This window comes from Sciurus carolinensis, chromosome 3, assembly GCF_902686445.1.
Source record: "Sciurus carolinensis chromosome 3, mSciCar1.2, whole genome shotgun sequence".
Taxonomy (NCBI): domain Eukaryota; kingdom Metazoa; phylum Chordata; class Mammalia; order Rodentia; family Sciuridae; genus Sciurus; species Sciurus carolinensis.
Window position 1 is genome coordinate 110,536,553 of NC_062215.1, and position 22,434 is coordinate 110,558,986.

Below are 22,434 nucleotides of genomic sequence, written 5' to 3' on the forward strand. Positions count from 1 at the left end.
AAACATTTAAAATGCAACAACAATAATGGAATTGACTTATGGGAAGAAAAAATGTACAACACATTTATAAGTATATCTAAAATACTGACATTTTCTGCAAACCTGAATTATAGCTGAATTTTAAAATTGCATATGAATTATATAGTACTTCAAATTTTGCAACATAAAGAATTAACAAATCTGAATTTTAGTCATTTTATATTGAATTGTGAGCACAGAGAAAAAATTATAATGACTGTAAGTTCTTGTATATAATCCATGATACCAAATATTTAAGCAAGACTTTAGAGAACCATAAGCAGCTGAGTTAATATTTCTAAAATAGATATGATTTTTTTTTTTTGTACCAGGGTTTGAACTCAGGGACACTCAACCACTGAGTCACATCCCCAGCCCTATTTTGTATTTTATTTAGAGACAGGGTTTCACCGAATTGCTTAGCCTTGCTAAGTTGCCAAGGTGGACTTTGAACTCATGATCCTACTGTCTTAGCCTCCGAAGCCACTGGGATTACAGGCGTGTGCCACCTCACTTGGCTAGATAGAAATTTTTAATTCTTATTTCTAATTTTTACTTAGTTTTAGTATTTTTAAATGTAAACCATTATTTTTATGCCTAAGAATTATGAGAGAGAGCCATAATACATGTTAGTTATGTTGCTGATACAACAGGATATAATATAAATAAAAATTGTTTGTGTAAGTTACTGTTTGAATATGATGATGATGAACAATCCAGACTTATTTGCCTCTTCTAATTCACTCCAGTATTAACTAGGATTCACTATAAACAAGCTGGCTTAAGTGGATTTAGCCACACTATAAGGGTGTAAGTGGATTTAGCCACAGTATAAAGGTGAAAAAATGTCAATCAGGTGATCATGTTTTTCCCTGAGAATTCAAAAGTTAACAGCACATAGATTTGGTCCATCTTTTCTTTGTTGTAGGCACTAAATAAAAAAGCTACTTTCTGATTAAAAAAGATATCAAAGAAAGCTGTTTTATCTAAATTTCCTACTACTTATTAGACTTTGCTTACCCTGTTAAGTCTGTTTCTCTACCTCTGACAGGTTTAATCAGTACCTACCCTTTTTTCCCCCCAGATTCTGTCCCTCCTGTTCTTGTTTGTACTACTTGAGAAGTATCCCACTGTCAAACCAATGAGCCAAATAAGTCAATGTTCATAAAAAGTCGGATTTCATTTTTTAGTTAAAATAAGCATCCTCACTATTCAGAAATCCAACATAGATAAAACCATGAGCTTTTACCTCGATAGCACACATGTGAGGCTCTCAGGAATATCTACACTCTCTTCACGTTGTTTCACCAGATAGTCTCTCTAGAAAAACATTCTTAGACAATAGACAGGGGATGGATGAGCTGAGGTCTCAAACGAGGTAGGAAGCACTGCTGCTCTTCCACTGTAGGGCGCATGTCCATTTATCAACCCAGAGTGTGAACATGAGGGACAGTAACTCGTTTCTGACTCATTGCTTCATCCTTAACAGAAAAATGTATGAAGGCAGGGAAAGACAGGAGGCTCTGCACAAAGTTTATGATTTCTTTTTTTTGAAGAAACTTCACTGATACCAATATTTTGCATTTTTTTTCTTTCTTTGGTGCCTTGGAGGAGTTTCCAAAGGTAAGCCATCATAGCAAAATTTGGTATGAAATCTATGTTTAAAAATTTTTTTATATATATTTTTTAAGGTAGAGAAAAATATTTGTACAAAGAGAGGTGGGAAAGAACCAGAGTGACACTTTGATCATAGGGTGTTCTCCGGTGAGTCACTTCCTAGCAGGAATAACACATGAAGGTTAAGATTCTAGAAATTGAGATCCTTAAAAATATCCATACCCCTGTGTTCCTTGGAAATTTTTATGTACCCTTTGGTGTGTGTTCTCAGTTTGAAGACTGTTGACTTCATGATTGTATTTTAGTAGTACATTGGGCCTAGTGGTGTAGCTCAGTGGTGGAGCACATGCTTAGCATATGCAAGACCCTGGGTTCAATCCCCAGTGCAAAAACTAAAATGAGACACAAATAAGCTCATGGAAATGGGCTGGGGTTGTGGCTCAGTAGTAGGGTGCTTGCCTAACACACAGGAATACTGGTTTCGATCCTCAGCACCACATAAAAAATAAATAAGATAAAGGTATTGTGTCCATCTACAACTGAAAAATATTTTTAAAAAAGAGTGAGAAGCTTTAAAAAAAACTCATAGAAACTACATAAATCAATCATAGATCTCCAGTTAACTCTGTTAGCAACAGGTAGGAGACCCATTGGAAGACTCCGAGCACTTAAGAAATGCTGGCCCATTACATAAGAGGGGCCTGCATCCATGAATGACTGCATAAAACAAAGTCCTCCTGCTCATCCATGTAGGTGTGGGTAAGAAATAAACCTTTGCTGAGCTCCAATTCCAAGATTTGGGGATTGTTTATTACAGTATTTAGCTTGTCCTGACTAATCGAGTAACTGATGGTGCTGGGTAGGGTTTCTCCATTGCAGGCGTGAGGTGGCCTTGTAGCCAAGCACTGCAATATCCTGGGAGGGCACTGAATGGGAATCACAGCCTGTTCTCAGGAAATGAGGCAGTGCCGGAAAGAGCCAGGACAGGGCCCAATGCAGAGAAGAGACTACAAGCTATAAGATCTCCAGGGAGTGGGCCCAGACAGCTGCTCTCAGTGGATACCAGATGACACATGTCAGCCGTCAGTTATGACCTTCTCCTCCCAATACCAGAAGGGCACAGCAAGTTGCCATATATCCAGCTGCCATTTTAAGGAAGGAAAGAACGGCACAAATGAATGTGCATCTAAAGAGATCACCTGATTCACCCTTGATGGGGCACAGATCCTTCAACAGAAGAAACATTTAACCTGGAAGAATACTGTTGGAAACAGAAGTCAAGATATTCTAACTTGGAAACCCAAGATTCTCCATTATCCAGAGTTTATAAAAATAGGGAAAGACTGACTTTTAAAAGAGGAGAACATATTAATTCTGTGTGAGTTTGTGACCCTACTACTTTTTTTAAATTTTATGTTGTGACTATAAAATCTAATTCAGATTAAAAGTAGATATGGAAAAAGTTTTAAAATATATACATGCATGAGTAAAGGCAAATATTCTGGTACTTTGTATTTCTGAAATTTCAGCAATGGCAAATGATCTGTTTACAGGGACAGTTTCTCTGGAGATGTGGTTCGGTACTAAAGAGCAAAATACAGAGCATTAACAAGCAACAGTTTTTTTCTTCTAAAGTACTTTCCTAATGACATACATTTTCAAATTGTTATATGTGACTATATCCTTTGTCTGAAAGGCTAATTGATTATAGCTTTTATCAAGTCTGCAGAAAGGAGCAGAATTTTAATTTCACTTGACAGATTGTTAAATTGAGCTTAGTTCTGGTTAGTTCAGATCAATTGTTATTCTTTTGAGTTGTAAATATACACCTTCTGCATTATATGTCTTTTAAAAAATGAAGTCCTAAGACAAAAAATTATAAAAGTCAATGGTCCCAGTGTGTAGACTCACAGCAGTAGCAAAAAACTGCTGTTGGAAGTTGTATTTAATGTTTCAGTCCACAAGCACTCTGTTCTTATATGCTCTTCAAATGTGTTTGTAAAGATGTTGGTTTGCCACTTGGAAATTCATTCATATTTTCTCCGGGAGCTCCCCCTTGTGACTAGTGACCACCAGTGTTGAGGCAGTTGGTTTTAACAAAAAATGCACACTTCCTTTTAAATTTAGAAATTTAGGCCTGAGATTCCCTGTTTCTATCACAGAACCTTACTTAATTTTCATAACTACCCACTATTTTCTACATATGAACTCTTTACTGGGTGCTATTAGGTTTCTCTCATTGGAGACTAAATGCTACAAACATTGAGACTCCCTGGTTTGTGCAGTCTGGCACCCCCAGCTGCCAGCTAGCATGTTGTTTTTAATAGGAGCTCAGCAAACACTTACGCAATGAGTGAACTTCTGAATATTGATTTTGGATTCATTTTTCTTTATAAGAAATTAACAAAGGAAGATCAAACCTGTGATTTTTTTTATTGCTGGCAGTAATTATTATTAACCAATGGAACTAACTAGCCTAACACAAAAGGAGACAGTTCCCAGAAATCAGATGTTATTAAGAAGAACATCTAAATCAAGTCATTTATATCATAAAAGGTATCTAGATTATTAGTGGAGGTTAATTTATTTAGTACTTCTCAATGCATCCTCTAGTCTCATTCTTATAGGACTGTAAGTTAGATCCCCAATTTTTCCCCTTTAAATTCAAGTTTTATTTTTATATCTTCTGGTTGTTGAGAAAGTTATACATTATTTTATATATTTTGTTTTTAATAAATTTCATGAATTTTTAATAGTATTCAAATATCAATATATTCCTTTAAGCTTATCTATAACATATCTTTAAATATCAAACTTGATAATCATTTAGCAGTTTAAAGATTCAAAGGGTTCAAGTCACATTTTAACTATGTGGCTGCTCATAAAACCAACAACTGTACTATTTAAAGAAAGATCATTTTTTCCTCCCTTTCACTTGAGAAGTCATACCTAATTAAAAATTAATATCACTCTAAATGTTAAGAGTCCAGAACATGTGTTTTAAATTTAGAAATTTAGAAATAAATTAGTACTTTTCAAATCTGGCTATTGGAAATGATTGATTTAGAAACAAACAAGAAACCTAAGAAGACTATTTCTCTCCTATGTAAGTATAGAATTTAGAAATTTGTCTTCCTCTTTCTCCCTCTTTTAATGTAACGAGTTTGGTGAATGTCTGACTAGGTACCAGCTTGGTTTTACAATACCAAAAAAATTTTTAGTAGGATCAGTGCAAAAGCAATTATTAACATTGGTTTGAGAGTTTTCAATAGGGGTTTCTTTTAATAGCTCCTGTCTTCCTGAATAATAATCATTGCATAATTTCCCCTTTTTAAGAATGGATCACAGTTTAGGAAAATGGATAAATCAAACCCCATTTGATTTGGTTACAATTAAAATCCAGTAATCACCTTAACAATAGTTAAAATAGTGACACAATTCCATTCTAATGGTATCTAGTTAAAGGGAAATACAGGACTCCCCTTGCTGTCTTCTCTGCTCATCTCCAGAGTTGTGCTAGTCTCTGACTTCATTATCACTGGTCATTCTTCTCAAGATCAGAAATGAGAATATTTTCTTCTAAATGTGCTGTACTAAGGTTGGTTGCAGGATAGTAAGGATTCCGAAACCCTGTAAGTCTCCGGAAGAAGCCACTATTCTGCTTGTGTATGTAGAACACTGTGATAACCACTAGGATTATTATCAATATCAGAGCAACTGCAAGAGGAATAATGCTGTGACTCGGTCCTGAAAGAAGATTAAAAAAAAAATACAAATTTGAATGACAATGAGGAAATATAGATCTTATAACCTTGTTGCTTTCTATTATATTATTTCTAAGAAAAATCAAAATACTTCCTTCTGCCCCAAACCTACCTTTTCCTGGGTGCTCCTTTACAGTGTGAATATCTAAAATCAAATAAAAATAAGTTGAAATAAATTTTTTCTTTTAATTCAGCAAAATTATCTCATTACTTATAGCAGGGATCAGCACACTATGACCCATGAGTAACCTGTTCTTATAAATAATGTTTTATTGGAGCTCAACCATATTCACTCACTTATATATCATCTGTGACTGTTTTCATGAGGCAATGCCAGTGTTGCAGAGATCCTATGGCCCCCAAAGCACAAAATATTTACTATCTGGCTTTACTGGAAAAACTCAGTGACCCTTCATTTATAGGGATCATTTTATTATTATTAGCATTACAAATGTATACACCGCATTCTTTTTTGTGTTCATTTTTTTTTTTTTTTTTGCAGGGGTTTACCAGGGGTTGAACTCAGGGACACTCAACCCCTGAGCCACATCCCCAGTCTTATTTTGTATTTTATTTAGAGACAGGGTCTCACTGAGTTGCTTAGCTTCTCTCTTTTGTTGAGGCTGGCTTTGAACCTCTGGAGCTGCTGGGATTACAGGCATGCACCACCTCGCCTGGCTTCACTGTATTCTTTTTTAAGCCAAAGAATCCCCATCCAGTGTGAGCCCTGTGCTGCAATGGAAATACAAGTAAAGCACAGTCCCCACACATAAGGAGTTCACAGTCTTTGTTTTTTTTTTTATCTGATGTGGAGTTTGTCCAGCAAGGATAACCTGTCTACCTCTATGCAAGGATTTTACAAGCAGCATCTTCTCACCTTTGTGATCACAAGAGTCTTGGGAAATGAATAAATAGCTCCTCCAGTAAAAAAAAGAAAAAAAGTGAGATGGCTAGGTTTTAGGATTTTTACTGTAAACATGTAACTTTTTCAAAATTCAATCCCTGCAATTTTGGACCTAGGTAAAGATCCAAAGGAAGATATAGAAGATGATCCAGAAGATGAGTGAGTGGATCTGTGAGTGGAGGAGGTGCCTTGAGCTCTGCTTCCACGCACTCACTCTGTCAGACTTAGAAGAAACATCAGTGTTGTTACCTACAGCAAACTACATTTAAAAAGCCTTGTTTCTCTAATTTAAAAATAATGTCACATAATTTTGCATTAATTATTGAAAACACGTATTATTTTGTATGGGTAAGGATACTTCTTTATGAAAGACAGTTAATAGATATTTATTCTCTGGATAAAGGCAGTGGAAGCATAGAAGGAACTCTGAAAATTGGGACTGTAGCCTTTGATGCAGCCTCAATTTGGACAAGGACTTTTCTCATCTGCAAAGTGGGGATGTTTAAAACATGTTCTTTTCATCTATACATGAAAGAAGAGTGTACTTTGGCATATTATACATACATGGAGTGTAACTTCCCATGGTTGTACATGATGAGGAGTTACACTGGTCGTGTACTCATGCATGAACATAGGAAAGTTATGTCCAGTTCATTCTATTGTCTTTCTATTCCCCTCTCCTTCCCCTTCCCATCATTCCCCTTTGTCTGATCCAATGAACTTCTATTGTGAAGTCATTGTGAGTCAGCATCTGCATATCAGAGAGAACATTTGACCTTTGGTTTTTTGGGATTGGCTTATTTCACTTAGCATGGTAGCTCCAGTTCCATCTAAAGTGGGGATATTTAATTGCTCCACTATTTTACAAAGTTGCTGTGGAGGATAAAAGAGGTGTCATGCATTATTAAAAAACTTTAAAGTCCTTACAGACATGAAGTACTTCTGATTTTTTTCCTTTTTTTTTTTTTTTTTTTTTTTTTTGGGAGATGAACACCATACCTCTGTTTACCTCTATTGTATTTATTTATTTTTATGTGGTGCTGAGGATCGAACTCAGTGCCTCACACATGTTAGGCAAGCACTCCATTATACCACAGCCCTAGCCCCTGATTTGTTCTTGATCCTTAAGTGCTAGTGGTAACTTGGGAACCTATATTATAGCCCTAATCATGTTTCTCATAAAGAATTGATACATTATTGGAGCCTTAAACGTTGGTGCCCATAGCCACAGTTTTCTTCTTTTTTCTCAGTGTCTATCAGTCCTGAAGACCTGGTGATTCTCTCTTCCCTCTTCTCCCTTCCTTTTTAATACATCACTCAAGTTACGAATACTTCTCTTTACACTGGATGAGTGCAATCTCACGGCAGGTGTCTACAGTGCACATGGGGTACTTTTCTACTGTGAAGTTCAGCTCTGCAGCCTGCGTTCTCTCTGAATGGATCCTGCTTCACTGGTCAGTTTTCTTTCCATCACTCCCAAACATGAGCCCTCTACTCCAGTGTAAGCTCATTCTCCATTCCTGCTTTTAGTCAGCTGGGACTTTTGTTTAAAATGCCTCTTTCCTCCTCTGTTCCATCTCCTCATATTCCCTTCATCCTTTGAGATTCCACAGCCTTATCTCTCTGAGGTCTCGTTCAAGTGCACGAATTCCTCCTTCCTGATAAGATTGTCATCTAGAAACTATTCCATTATAGATACCTTTTCACAGTCAATGATCTTTCTTGACATCTTACCTTAAAAATCTTTACTGTTGTTTGCAAATGACTAGAATCCTCTGACTTGATTTCTAAATTAATTTTTGATCACTCTAAACTAAGCAAGTTGCTCAGGATGAAGTTAAATGTGACTTTTAAGACACATCATGTTTGCAACAGAGAATCACTTCTACCTGTTCTCAACAAATATACCAGATATATAGATTGTATTTTCTGAGGCCAAAGACAAACCTTAACCTTCTGAGTAGCATCATTGGAATGCAGTTGACTGGTTTACCTTCTAGTTCTATTTGCTTGTTGGATTAACAGCCAAGATGACACAAGAAAGTCAGTCTTTGACTGAGTTAGTTTATAATGATTTTTTCCCTTCATATCAGAGAAAGAAGGAGCTGAAATGTTCTTTGACTTGTTTGATGTAGAACAAGATGATAATTCTAGAATCTATCTGAATACTGTCTAAATACTTAGATTTTAAAAATGTGAAAGTGGTGGATCAACATTGTTAGGGTAGAATCAAAATGAAGACTTACTCTCTGATGTACCCACCTGCCTCCATTTTACATATGAACCCCTTTTTTTCTTCACATGGTGATAACTGCCACACTCCTTCGGGGATCCTCAGGGCAACACACTGATGGGACTGGAGGTAGTCCACGTCTGGCTTCAGAATGCCCCAGTTTGATTGGTCTATGGGTGTTCCATCAAACCACTTTATGGTTTCATCTGTGAAAAAATAACTGACTTATTATAAGTTATGTGCATGGTTATCAAACACATGAAGACTGCAATGAACCATAAAAATCAATCCCTAAGTTTAATGAGACTCCTCTGATGCATTAGCTCTGTGAGGACAGTCATGAACTCAACATCAAAGATAGACATTAAAGAATTTGACTTGTGAACAACCCCGTGTTTATTTTAGATATATTGTTCTATTTAGTTCATTTAGAATATCATGTTTATTAATGTAACAGCTTGGATTTTGAAATATTCTATGTAATTTCTAGCCAATTTCGAGAAATTGAGTAAATGAAGCTAATCAATGTAAGGACACTCTTTGGGTCCTAATCTCTATGTCTTGACAAAATGGTTTACTTTCTAAAAGAATTTTACAGTGAGTTTCTTTAAACAGTAAGCCAGACATATGCCATGGGATTAGGGGCAGTTGGAAACCATCCCATATACAGGAGGGGGGCATTGACTGAAAAGAATATAAAATGGAAACAAAACATGCTAAAAGTCGATTTGCTTTTTATTATCACCATCTGCTAGAAATTCTATAAGGTTAGTGATTAAAATGCTCCCCTCAAGGGTAGGCTCACCCCCAACCTTGGTTTACCACCATAACAAGCTCTTCATGCTGATGAAAATAATTTTCTTTACAAGTACCTTTCAAGAACCATCAATTACATAAAGAAAAGAATACCAGGCTTCCATTTTATTACAAACCCTGGTTTTTATGAGTAGCAAATAAGAATTCTAATAGCACAATTTATCACTGAAACATTTCCATAACTCTATTGTGCTTTTATAACATTTAGGAACCTGCGGCATTTTCAAGTCAGTCTGGTTTTGGTGTGATATGCCGAAGTCTGTGAATACAGAGTTCCAGTCAAGCATCTTCACAGTAACCATAAAGGTAAACTTGTTGTTGTTCGTTTTTATTTTTGGTATTCTGGGATTATTTCAGAGGATAAGAGGGTATAGAAAAAGGTAGCAATGTTGTTTGTGAAAGAAATGGCTTTAGGATTCATGCTTTTTTTCACCGCAAATGTGTGCAAGGAGATTTTTCTGGCTCACAGATGCCATTATCATTAGCCCTAACAACTGTGTATTTATTTATGCCCTCTCCTCTTCTCTACCCAAATCACTTACTGTTACTATCAAATTGAGCATTCAACCAAACCATCTGGACAGAAGAACCAAATACAAAAAGCTCTTCCAGGAGAAATGAATTTTCAGCCTCATCCTTGATTGTTAAAAGATTAGATCCTATAAAAGAGACAAGTAGCAAAAGAGCAAGTATTTGTGTTTGTACATTTAAAAAATGTCCTCTATACCATTATTTGTAAAGTTCAGATTTTGAAAAGTAAAAATCTCCATTATGAGTAAAGTAATTTTGATTAAAATGTTTAAGGTAAAAGCACATTTACTGAGATTGCATTTAAAGAGGTTAAAACATAGAATATTAATTTTAGAGAACATCAAAAATTTACAATGCAAATGCATTCAAAAGGAACATTTTTCTTCAGAAAATGCAGTATGCTGAGACATCATCTTAGGTTTTCAAATTCTATACTGCATATATTACCTGTCCCCAGACAAACAAATTCAATAGTATTTATTGCTTTCAATAGTTTTTGTTGCTCCTAACATCACTAAATAATCAGACAAATGAAGAAAACCACATTGTTTACTGAAATGTCAAGAAGGAGCACATGAAAGAATTTTACCATCACAAAAGAATTACCTTCCTTTTTGCAAAATTCATGAGCAGCCTCAAAACTCGTGCTGTCTAGGACTGTAGAAAAACTGTAGCAATTACTTTTAAATTTTATCCAGGGAATAGATGTTTCTGAGCACAACACTGGGTGTTCAAATGGTTTTGTTTCTATGAAGAAAAACCAGTTATGATTTCAGGGTGGTGACTGGCTCCATTTATTGAGATAAACATTACATTATATTCTATGAAAGACCAAGATAAATATATGTAATAAGATTTTCATGGTAATACTCTGAAAGATTGGATTTAGTGTAAATGATTATAAAACTAGGGCCAGTTTCTAGCATTTCGGGCAGAAATAATCTTTACCTAAATATAGCAGGGTATATTATTAATACATAGCTTTGTAGGCTTAGTTTGAGGGCTGACTGGGTGAGGGTGGCTATCTTTCTTGTTTACAACTGGAATCCTAAAGGTTGGGACATCTGGAGGATATGATTCAAGAAACAGTGACAGTTCAATGATTCCGGCAAAAGGGATTTCCAAATGTACAAAATATATTTTATGCAGTGCTGAATATCATAGATTTAAAAAATCCTTATTCACTAATAATCCTATGAGAGAAAATAATGCATTCAAAAAAGTATTATAATGTAATATAACATGAAATAAAATAAATGAGATAAATTTGAGGGGACTTAACTTCAGAGGGCAAGCGGGAGAGTCAGACACATCCATACTGAGACCTTGGCTCTGCCACTTACTGGATTTGTGACTGTGGTTCCATTATCCACATTGGTTTCTTTATATATAAAAGGAAACTGACAACAATATCTTTTCTACAATCTGAGAATTTAAATTCATTAGAGCTGGACACTTCTAAAGTCTTCAACTGATGCATTGTTCCTGAAGAGAGGGATAGCTTTTATGGTATTTTAGAGGCAGAAATAATTTTTCATATATATTTAAGTATATATATATTTATTTACATTTAACTCTGAATTATTTTGATTTAAAGTTACGTATTGGGCTGGGGATATAGCTCAGTTGGTAGAGTGCTTGCTTCACATGCACAAGGCCCTGGGTTCTAATCCCAGTACCACACACACACAAAGTTTCATATTGTGTATACTATTTGATATAGTACCCAGAATATAATTAAATAATGCGCTTTTGTGAAATGAGAGATTTAAAAGGAGACCAGCTAGTGCTATGGAACTCCTTTTTTTTTTTTTAAATAACAAATATTTATTGAGGATCTACAGTTTGCTAAAGGTATATCAGCAAAGTACTTGTGACCTTACAGAGCTTATATTTTAGTGAAATATATTTTAGCTACCCTCAAGCTGACTTTTGGCATGGATGTCATCTCTCTAGTTTAGGGAACTCTCTCTAAGCACTATAGTAATAAAGGGAGAGGGGACTTATTCAAATGGGATTAACATCACATCAGAGAGTGAGGACATGTGGTTTCTCATCCTGGTACTATTGATGGACAGCTGAACTCTCAGGAAGCTATATAATGCTCTGAGTTAAGTTTTATCTTTTTTTTTATTTAAAAAAATTTTTTTTGAGGTGCTGGGAATTGAACTCAGGGCCTTTGCATGCAAGGCAAGCACTCTACCAACTGAGCTGTATCCCAAGCCCAAGTTTCATCTTTAATGTCTTATTATTGCTCATTTATATCCCACCCATTCTTCAAGGCTCATCTTCACTGTCATGCCTTTCTAGACCAAAAAAAAAAAAAAAAAAAAAAAAAGAAAAGAAAAGAAAAGAAAAAAAGAAAAAGAAAATGTTAAGGTAAACGCAGAAAGGTTTTTTTTTCTTGATAACTCCTTGATAACTTCTTGATAACAGTTGCTACCTCTCTTATCTCATTTGGTACCCATGTTGCAATAGCAGTTACATTTGTCTTTACATCACCGACCCGACCAGAGACTTATTAGGGGCTGAGATTTCTATTAGTCATGCTCATATCTCCTGCTCAGTCCAGTAGGAACACATGGTGCATTTGTTGAGTTGAATAGAATTGTACTTACCAGTGGGCACATGACAAATGGCACCTTGCAGAAATGACTCACAGGCTGTGCTATGCCAGCGTCCATTAGTATCAGCAAAAACGCAGTCACCAATGAAGGATGACTCCTTGTCTTTCCAAAAAGTGAAGGAGGATTTGGTGCCATCTGACCAGTCAAAATGAAGACCATTCTGTGGAGGGAACGTGAGCCATCACTTCCTCACCACGACTGCTATGGCATCACCCCCCTAGATCTCCACTTCTATTCTTTTTTTCAGAGGACCTAGAACTGCTTATGAAGATAGCCTCACAAAAAGGAATATCTACCACAAATGACATCTTTTTGGATTTTTAAGAACACTTGGCTTCTTGCAACTACAATTTCCTAGTAAGTAATCAGAGAGAAATAGGTTAAGACCTTGATTTTAACACTAAGATAAATTCTAGATTGATCAAAGATTCAAACAAAAAGTTGAAAACATTAAAGCATTAATGAAAACTTGGTTAATTTTTTAAATACTTTTGGTGTGGGGAGAATCTTTCTAAGACATACAAAATCCAGAGACCATAATGCAAACTTGACTACAGAAAGATAAAATATTCAGTAATACAAAAAAATACAACAAATAATCATAAAATATCACTCTTTTACCCATCCCACTGACACGATTTAGAATTTTCATAGTAGTGTTAAGGATATTAAAAAACAGGGTTGGGGGTGTTGATCAATGGTTAAGTGCCCTGGGTTCAATCCCTAGTACCGAAAAAAAAAAAAAAAAAAAAAAAAAAAGATGTAAAAAAAAAAAACAGATGCAATCCTTGGCATGTAAATTGATGCAAACTTGTGAAAGGCAATTTGGCAGTACTTGTTAAAATTTAGTGTATTCAGCAATTTTATTTCTAGGAAATTATCCTACCTGCACATGAATGGTTGTTATGCATTGTTTGTGATTGTGAAAAACTGAGAAAAAAAATCAAATGTCCCATTCACAGGGGAATGGTTTAATGAATTGTGGTATATTCTTACATACTGCTGTTCCATGTAAATACATGAGATTTTTTATGTGCTTACATAGAAGGTTATAAAAACTATACTAAACTTAAAAAGCAAATTTAAGGATAGCAGATACAGTGTGACCTCATTTGTGTTTTAAAAACAAGGTACACATTCACTCATTATAGATGCATACATGTATATCCATAGAAAATTTCTAAAAACTGCTTACAACATAGGGAGTAGAACTAGGGGTCAAGAGAGAATAGAGTTTACTTTTCACTACTTTGAGCATATAATACTTTTATTAAAAAGCAATAAAGCAAAAAAACCTTATTCTCCAAATCACATTCCTAGAGGAAAACCAAAACAATGGTTACATTACAAGGGGTATTGAATTATTAATCAAGTTTCCAGGCAGGAGGTGGTGAGCCATTTTTCTTGGTGATTCCTTAAATGTAACAAATGACCCAAGTTTAAAATGTGTTCCAGTGTATGGGGTAGGATTCGGATGTGCCTGGAAAATTTCAGACTCTTGAAGGCTATTTATTATGTCTAGAAATTAGGCGAGTGAATGTTTATCCTAAAAAGACATACACCCTTGTTTTCTAGTTAGAGGCTGCTCACAAGTTTAGTATGTTGTTTTACCAATTATTTAAATGTTACATTTACTGTTATCTCTGGGAAATTTTTTTTCTGTGCTAACTTCAGTGATCACATCATGAAAGCGATAGATGTGAAATTTAACTACGTAAAGATGTTTCAGGTGATTTAGGACACTTACATCTGTGGTGAACAGTCCAATCCAATGGGCGTGTCCTAGCCGGTTGAGGACAACAGTGAGGAAGGACTGGTGATACTGGTCTGTAATGCTGACCAGCTCTGCCCCATGCATCAGGCAGGCTTTTATTGCTGCATACCAAGTCATATTTGCCTTAATTATTTTGTATGTTCTGTTTCCATATTCCAAGGTATTGGGGATTGGGTACATATCAGATGTATTCACACCGTGTCCAGAAATATCTACAAAAAGAACAACAACAAAATCATTTGTAGCATCTGGATGGGAAAGGAGGAGGCAAAATCCCTGACACAATGATCCATGTTGACCAGAGAGTTTTTTCCTGAATTGACTGTTTTAAATGAGGCACTACCTGAAAGTATATGGGATGCTAAAAATTAGAAACTTTAGAGAATTTAATGAATGAGTTTCTTCAAAAATATAAATATGGATTGAATCAATTTTGAAAGATTTCCCATTTTTGACCATCCTTTATCAAACGAACCACTTTTAGTAGAGCTGCTGGTAATCTCCTCGACCAGGTTTCACTAGCTACTCTCTGCCTAACACACTGCTATGGTGGAAAGTCATGCTTCATGATAGAATATTAATATATATTGTGTAGTCTTTAATTGCATTGCAGATCTAATTTTACAAGTATATATTCTCAGATAAAATGCTTGACTACACTTTTGACATGTATAATGGTCATTATCATATTTAGTCTATAATTTCTAAAAAGAATTGTAAAAACTCAAGGTAACAAATACTGGAGACACGCACTTCCTATAAAAAGTTACTATTACTATGTCAAGATTTATAAATCAAAAGGGAAGGTTTCCAGCCTGTGCCATCGGTGCTTGCCTGTGCAGGAGGGACTGTGATCATGGGGAAGGTGAGTCTTGTTTGGCCTACAGCTATTTTCTCTTTAGTATGTGCATTTGCTTTTTTGTTTTGCATTACACTATGTGCTAGCATAGGCTGAGTTTAGATCCACTAAAACATGAAAACAAAGTAAAAGTTTCTGTACATCCAAAGTGCCTTGAATTTCTCTCTGTGGTTTTACCATACTTGGGGTTAGAAAAGAGTGTGGCCAGGAGTGGATAGGTCAGAAGACCTGGGGCTTAATCCCATTCCTGCTCCTAACTGGTTAAGAGACCTTGAGAAAATTGGACTCAGATTTCTGGTCTATGAGCAATTGATATGATCTCCCTTAGAGGAGTGTGGGTAGGATTCTTTGAGATAAGTTCATAGGACATATACCATTGTACCTGGCATACATCAGGCACCCAGTCAATGTTGCTTCTTGCTCCCCTTTCCTCATCTCTGGCCACAACCCCCACTCTCTACCTGCTGCCTGCCTGTAAAAATGGCTAAGTAGGAAATTGACTTTTACCTGAAACTATTGTCTCAATAAAGCAGTAGAACATATTACAAAATCAAAGTGAAATTAGTATATTTACCAACCTGTGAAGGTTTGAATTCTATTATCAGTTTATTTATTGCTAGAAGTCTGTTTACCAGCCTATATGCATAGTCTATGGTTATTTTTATAAAATCAGTATAATACCAAAGTAGCTATTTATAAATGACAATGATTAGTGAAACTAAAGAAACAAATCCTTATATATGTGACCCAAATACCAATTTGACTTCTCTCCCCACCACTGAGTTACATATCTGCATTTTTACATATATAAATTTCTTCCTATGTAATCAATTCCATCGAATTTTGAAACAGGTGAATTTCAGCAACATGATTTTCCATTTATTCTCCTGAAAAATAAAGACATATTGGAAGCCAGGTTCCAAATTGGGAGCTTTTAGATCTTTTGTGGGGTTTGTTTGTTTGTTTTGCAGTACTGGGGATGAACCCAGGGCTGTGCACATGCTAGGCAAGTGTTCTACCACTGTGCTGCATCCTAAGCCCTAAACTGAGGGTCTTGACTTTGCCTTTCTCTTTTTATTCAGATTTATTTGTTCTTTCAGGTAGACAAGTGACTTTAGTCTCAAGCCCAAAGTAAGCACATATTTATAAGGCATATTTATAAGGAAGAAGAGCAGAACTTGTGTATTTATTGTAATTTGCAAGCATCTGTTAAGTCAAATAGTCATAATTGAAAATACTCTATCATTCGTTAAACATGTGCTGAGAACAGTACTAAGTATTATTTATGCATGGAGCATAAATGTTGAAATCAAGGTTTGCAGAAGATAAGTAACTAGACTGAAGCTTGTTTACAGAGGAGGGGTGGGGCACTCCAGGGCCTCTGTTCTCACCCACCACTGCTCTACACTGTCTCCACAAGAACATCCCAAAATAGCAGAGAGAGCTAGTGATCTGAGGTTAAATTTCAAGAAGAGATCAGTATTACAGTAGAATAGAAATACCATATTTAACTGAGAGACACTGATCACCCTCAAGGTTGAGTGCTACTCATTTTTTTCTAAGCCTCATGTTCTTTGTAAAGTGGGGAGACTTTGGCCTCTTTCATAGATTTCTTCAGGGTTTTATGACATAATGCTCATAAACCCAAGGCACAGTGCCAGGTCCATGGTAAGTGTGAAAATCCATAGGGTCCTGATGTCATTTCTTTCCCTACAAGGTACTTTCTATATCACTCTTGCCATTACTGATCCAGTATCTTACAGTTCCTGACCATTGTGCCTCAGTGATAACTGAGAACCAGAAATGTAGCTTCCCTGGAATTGCTGAGGATGAGTTGACACTTAGTATCATCAGAGAGCTCACAGGTATGCAGGACCAAGAAGTGTAATTCATATTCCTAGTAAGCATTATAGGCTAGGCTGCCCAGAGTTCCACACATCCAGATGCAGTTAACTGCAGCCCTCGAGGGTGCTGTGGTACAGGGACAACCAGTGTTCAGTGAAAGGAAGCTGTTGTTGTTTCCATTTATATTACTTGAGGTCACTCACAATGTTTCATGTTGCTTCTTGACCCCGTTGGCTACATGTATCAGTATGGTGATATGATTTGGATGCAAAATATTCCAAAAGTCCAAGTGTTAAAGACTTGGTCCCCAGGGTATCACTGTTGGGGGGTGGTAGAACCTTTAAGAGGTAAGGCCTAGTGGAAAGTCTTTAGATCATTGGAGGCACAACCTAGAAGGGGATTGTGGGACCCCAGTAATTTCTTCTTCTTCTTCTTTTTTTTTTTTTTGCTTCTTGGCTATGAGGTAAGTGGCTTTGCTCTGATGCCTGCTTTTGCCATGATGTGCTGCTTTGAAATAGGCCCCAAGCAACAGAGACAATCAATCATGGACTAGAACCACCAAAACTATGTGTGCCAAGATAAACCTTATGTCTTCATAAGTTTGTTATCACAGGTACCTTGTTACACTGATGGAAAGATGACTAACTAACACACATGAATCTGGCATTTTATACCAGAAATCACTGGGTAGTCTGCCTATCAGATCTAGAAACATACTACATATCATATTTAGCTACAGAGACCATTGTTAAGGTTCCAAGAGAAGAGTATGAGTTGGTTTATTTCTCTGATCCTTTTCCAACATTTTCTTGGTGACTTTTAAAAAATTATTGGAATAGATACTGCTGTGGTTCACATGTAGTTTGAATGTGTCCCTTAAGGGCCACATGTTGAAGTTTAATCCTCATTATGAGGTATTAAGAGGGTGGAGACTTTATGTGACTATGAGGTTTAGAGATGTGGTTATTTGGAGGTGATTAAGATTAGATGAGGTCACCAGGGTGAGCCCTCATGATTGAATACTGGTGGCTTTATAAGGAAAGAGACCAGGGGGTACACTTACTCTCCCTGTCTGTTGCCATGTGATGCCCTGTGCCATGAGAATCTGCCAGCGAGAAGGCCATCACCAGGTAGGGACCCTTTACCTGGGACCAGAACTGTGGGCCAAAATAGCACTCTTTTCTTTATAAGTTAGCTCTCTAACTTTGCTATAGTACTTCATTGTAGTATCAGAAAATGGCCTAACATACGTGTAATCCCAGAGCAAAGCAGTAAAATCTTAGGAGGGCAAAAGAGAACGCATAAACTTCCCCATCAGTCAAGTGGCCTCTGCAGTTCTGAGAACACAACTAAAAGGTATAGTCCTAGGGTGCTGGAGATTAAATGACGCTATGCACAGAGAAAGAGTAAATGCCTCATACTATTAACTGTGGAATTGCTATGCGGGTGTGGAAAACAAATATGGAAGATAAGGGGGCTGGGATTAAGGAAATGAATAAAAAAACTATTTTTACATATGGAATGAAAAGGAATAAAAAACATATTTCTTACCCTGCCTTTTTTCACAAACAAACCCATAGCCTTCTTTTCCACAATCTTCAAAATACCATTTGCCAGTGAAATGAAAATTAGGATTACTTGACAGCAAGGCACAGAGAGGTACATGTTTTTGAACTTCAGTAGTGTTATGACTTAGAATCTTTAAAAGAATATAAATGTTATAAAAATATGGTAATATATAACATTGACATTTTTACTTAGGATGTAATTTTAGAAATTTAAACAGCATTACATCTATTTACATTTTTTTTTTTTTTTTTTTTTTTTTTTTTTGCAGTACTGGAGATTGAACCCAGGGCCTTGCACATGCTAGGTGAAGGCTCTACCACTGAGCTACATTCCCAGCCCCTTCTTATTTGCATTTAATAAGCCAGTTCACAGATCACTTCATAACCTCCAAAATAAACAATCATTGTAATGAGTAAAATAATTACATTTATGAAACACATGAAAAATATGTGAAATTACATTACTAAAAGTTAATATGTTAATAATAAACTACTATAAATTTATACCTACAAAATAAAGGAAGAAAAAAGCTCTGATAAGCAAGTCTTGAATCAGGGTTCTGGCTAAAATGATTTCTAAAAAATAAATCTTAAAACTTACATTTATTACATCAAATGGAGACCAGTTAGAATATGTCACACGCTTTCCATTTAGCCATTTTTCATAATTGTTATTTTGTAATCCAATCCACACATTAGTGTTATGGCCAAAAAGATTCATAGTGATGAAAGCTGAAAGAGAGGAATACATTATCTAATTTAATACCATATAAACCATTAGGATAATCATCGAATTCTGTTTATAACTGTGATTATATTTAAATGACAGCGAAACTTAATTATGAATCAATTGTAGGAATGTGTTACTTTGTCCTTGTTAAGGTAATGCAGTTTTTTCCCCCCACTTTTGTTTGAGTTTAAATTGACAAAAATTAGCTGGATAACGGGAGATTTTATCATATCATTAACAAAACAATTTCCAGTGTTCATTCAATGCCTTTTTAAACAAAAGAGGATTATCTATTGTAGTTAAACTACAGTATATAATTACCTAAATGCCAAATAAAAGGGTGTAGTTAAATCTAAAGGGATTTAAAAAAATCATACTGTGCAATTATAGTAGGCTATACTTGAGATAATTTTAGCCATTTTGAAATACAGATCTTATTCTTTCTACTGACTTCAAAACTCGGCCACTTATGATCAATGCAGTATGCTGACATTTATAGATGTCGTGACACAAAAGCTTATTGGGTAAACTGAAAGTTTATGTATCAGTACAATATTTTAAATGTTGATTTAGAAATGTTAGTATTTTTGGAATATTGTAATTAATACCTGAATAAAAATGATTATTTTGGCCTGGCTGCACACTGAATACTCTACCTTGTTCCACCTCACTTTCAATGGCAACCAGTGTCCCCCCTGTTTCGATGCAGAAATCTCGAGCACCTGTCCAGTTCTTCAGATTGCTTGGGTCTTTGGGGATCCTCACCAAAAGGCACTATGAAAAAACACCAAAATAAAGTGCTCATTTCTGTAGTTTTATAAATGAATTAAAAATTTCCCAGAGATCAGCCTTGAAAATTACTTGGGCATAAATAACTCATTTTTCTTTCAGCTGCTCCAAAGGCATTACAGTAACACAAAGGGGAAACAATTTTGGGCCAATGACTTGCCTGTGTGGACATCAGGTAGAAAAGAAGCCAAAGTGTGTTTTGTCATGTGGGATGTCAGAGAGGTTGGCTCCTCAAGCAGAGCCAGTCGGCTTACAAAGTTTGCAGCGGCAGATTTAATCTAATAGAAGAAGTCTGGGAGTGGCTAAGAACAGCTCAGCTGGAATTTATTTCCATGAATCCTTCCTCACATTGAGTGGGAAAGAATACAGGGAGATGGGGCTACATCAGATGTTTCAATCCACTGAATGCTCAGAGTCATTTGGTCAGTAAGTCCATCAGAAGAGCTGGAAAAGGAAAACAATGAGCCCAAAGGGAGGAGAAGTAAGGGCAGGACCAAGGACACCCAGGAAAAAGAGAAACAAAGGGAAGGGTCAGCCACCAGCATTCAGTGGAACCCGGAAAGGACGGCTGTAGGATGTGGTTATGAGTGTTCACACCTGTATCACGGCAGAGGTTCCTTATTATGGGATGGGTGAGAAACGGAGGACTGGCCTGGATGAAGATAAGCTTTTCTTTTTTTCTCCCTAAAGCTCAATGAAATTTAAACATGTTGGTAGGACCAACTGGATGTAGGAGAGAGGAGGACACAGAAGAGAAAGGCTTCAACAGAAAAGGCAAAGTTCCAGAGAAGTCAGGAGAGACTTTATGCAAAGCCTGGTCCATCTAGAATTTGCTAAGAATTCCTCTCTCGTGCTCAATTTGATCATCAATGAACACAGCAATCCTAGTCATCAGTAGGTCAGATCCCAAGATTGTTACCAAGACATTTCCAGTTATAGGATGATTTCACACTACATAGAAACCCAACTTAAGAGCGCATCCTTCCCTATCTTACCTTGGAATGACGTCTGTCCTTTCCCATCATTCTTTACTTTCTAAATTCATCAGTTCCCCACCCCTTCCCCACCATCGTGAACTCCTGAAAAGTGGAGAAGTCTTATTCCTCTTTGAATGTCACACCAGAGGAATGTGACTAATAAACATTTGTGGAACAAAATAAGACAACAGATCCTAAAATGGTTGTCAAGTGACATCCTCAGGCATTTGAGATGTAGCACAACAGTTCTCAAACAGTTTTGCCCCTCGGGGATCATGTGAAAATGTCTGAGGGTTGCAATTGATGTTGGCAGTGGAGACCAGAGCTGCTGCTGGACCCTGCAGGACATGGAGCAAGTCACCAGTCCACAACCAGAACCATCCGGCTCAGAGTGCCAACAGTGTGAGATCATCCTTTTCAAAACTCAGTTCTGACACGTCTGTCTTTCTTTTTTTTTTAAGTTTTTATTTGTTCATTTTGGTCATACATGGCAGCAGAATGTATGTTGACATTATACATTCATGGAGTATACCTTCCCATTCTTGTGGTTGTACAGGACGTGGAGTCACACTGACCGTGTGAACATAGGAAAGTAATCTGACATGTCATTCTTGAGTTTAAGCTCTTCGGTAGGCTTTCACTACTCTTAGTATAAAAGCCAGAAACCCTGATCGGGCCTGAAGTTGAGTTGCCAACCAAGAGAGGAAGCGCATTTTCAATTCTTCTGATTCCTTTTGCCTTGTTTGCTTCACAAAGAAACTGAATTGGCTTTAAGGAGTTTAATTTTATAACAACTATCCTTTTATCTATTTCTTTTCATTCTGCCTCTTTCTTCTAATTACAAATTCTGAAGAGTGGCACACACTAATTATTAGGAAGTCTTATCACTTAATGTGAATTCACCTTGTTTTCTGATAGTCACACTATCGAACCATTCACAAATACCAATGAACCTCATTGGTTCAGTTAGCCCAATAAATCTCTCTAGAAAAACACTCCCTCCCTGCTCCCCACATGCTCGCCTCAGCCAAGATTGACTAGCTCCACAGTGCGAGGGTGGCCTTCCCTTTCCACAACTTCATTGTTTCTAAAAATATGACATATTTACTAACACTCTCTGAAATGGTGTCATTAATAATTAAAGTACAGCAGCAAGATGCGGTACAACATCCTTAACTTAACATTGTTTACTGACTCATTTGCAAAATTCGATAGAGTGGAATGCATTTCTGATTATTGCTGTGAATTAGAGAGGTCCTATTGTATTCCCAACAAGTTTCACATATAAAATTATTTTATTTATTTATTTTTGGTCTCGAAATCACTTCTAGTTCAACATTTGAAAATGGAATTCGTGACATTTGGTTGTTCCCCAGTGTTCC

At 36.3% G+C, this 22,434-nt stretch overlaps 1 protein-coding gene across 1 annotated transcript in view; it reads right to left on the bottom strand.

Annotated features, from left to right (window-relative positions):
* Window positions 1–486: 486 nt before the first annotated feature.
* Pla2r1 (phospholipase A2 receptor 1) overlaps window positions 487–22,434 on the bottom strand; it is a 120,628-nt gene continuing 98,680 nt past the window's right edge. The window contains 11 exon segments of the mRNA XM_047546299.1: window positions 487–5,178; window positions 5,180–5,382; window positions 5,512–5,544; window positions 8,566–8,742; window positions 9,895–10,011; window positions 10,490–10,630; window positions 12,502–12,670; window positions 14,258–14,496; window positions 18,540–18,687; window positions 19,158–19,288; window positions 19,943–20,060. Of these exon segments, the coding sequence (XP_047402255.1) occupies window positions 5,152–5,178; window positions 5,180–5,382; window positions 5,512–5,544; window positions 8,566–8,742; window positions 9,895–10,011; window positions 10,490–10,630; window positions 12,502–12,670; window positions 14,258–14,496; window positions 18,540–18,687; window positions 19,158–19,288; window positions 19,943–20,060 (1,503 nt within the window). The 3' untranslated portion in view covers window positions 487–5,151.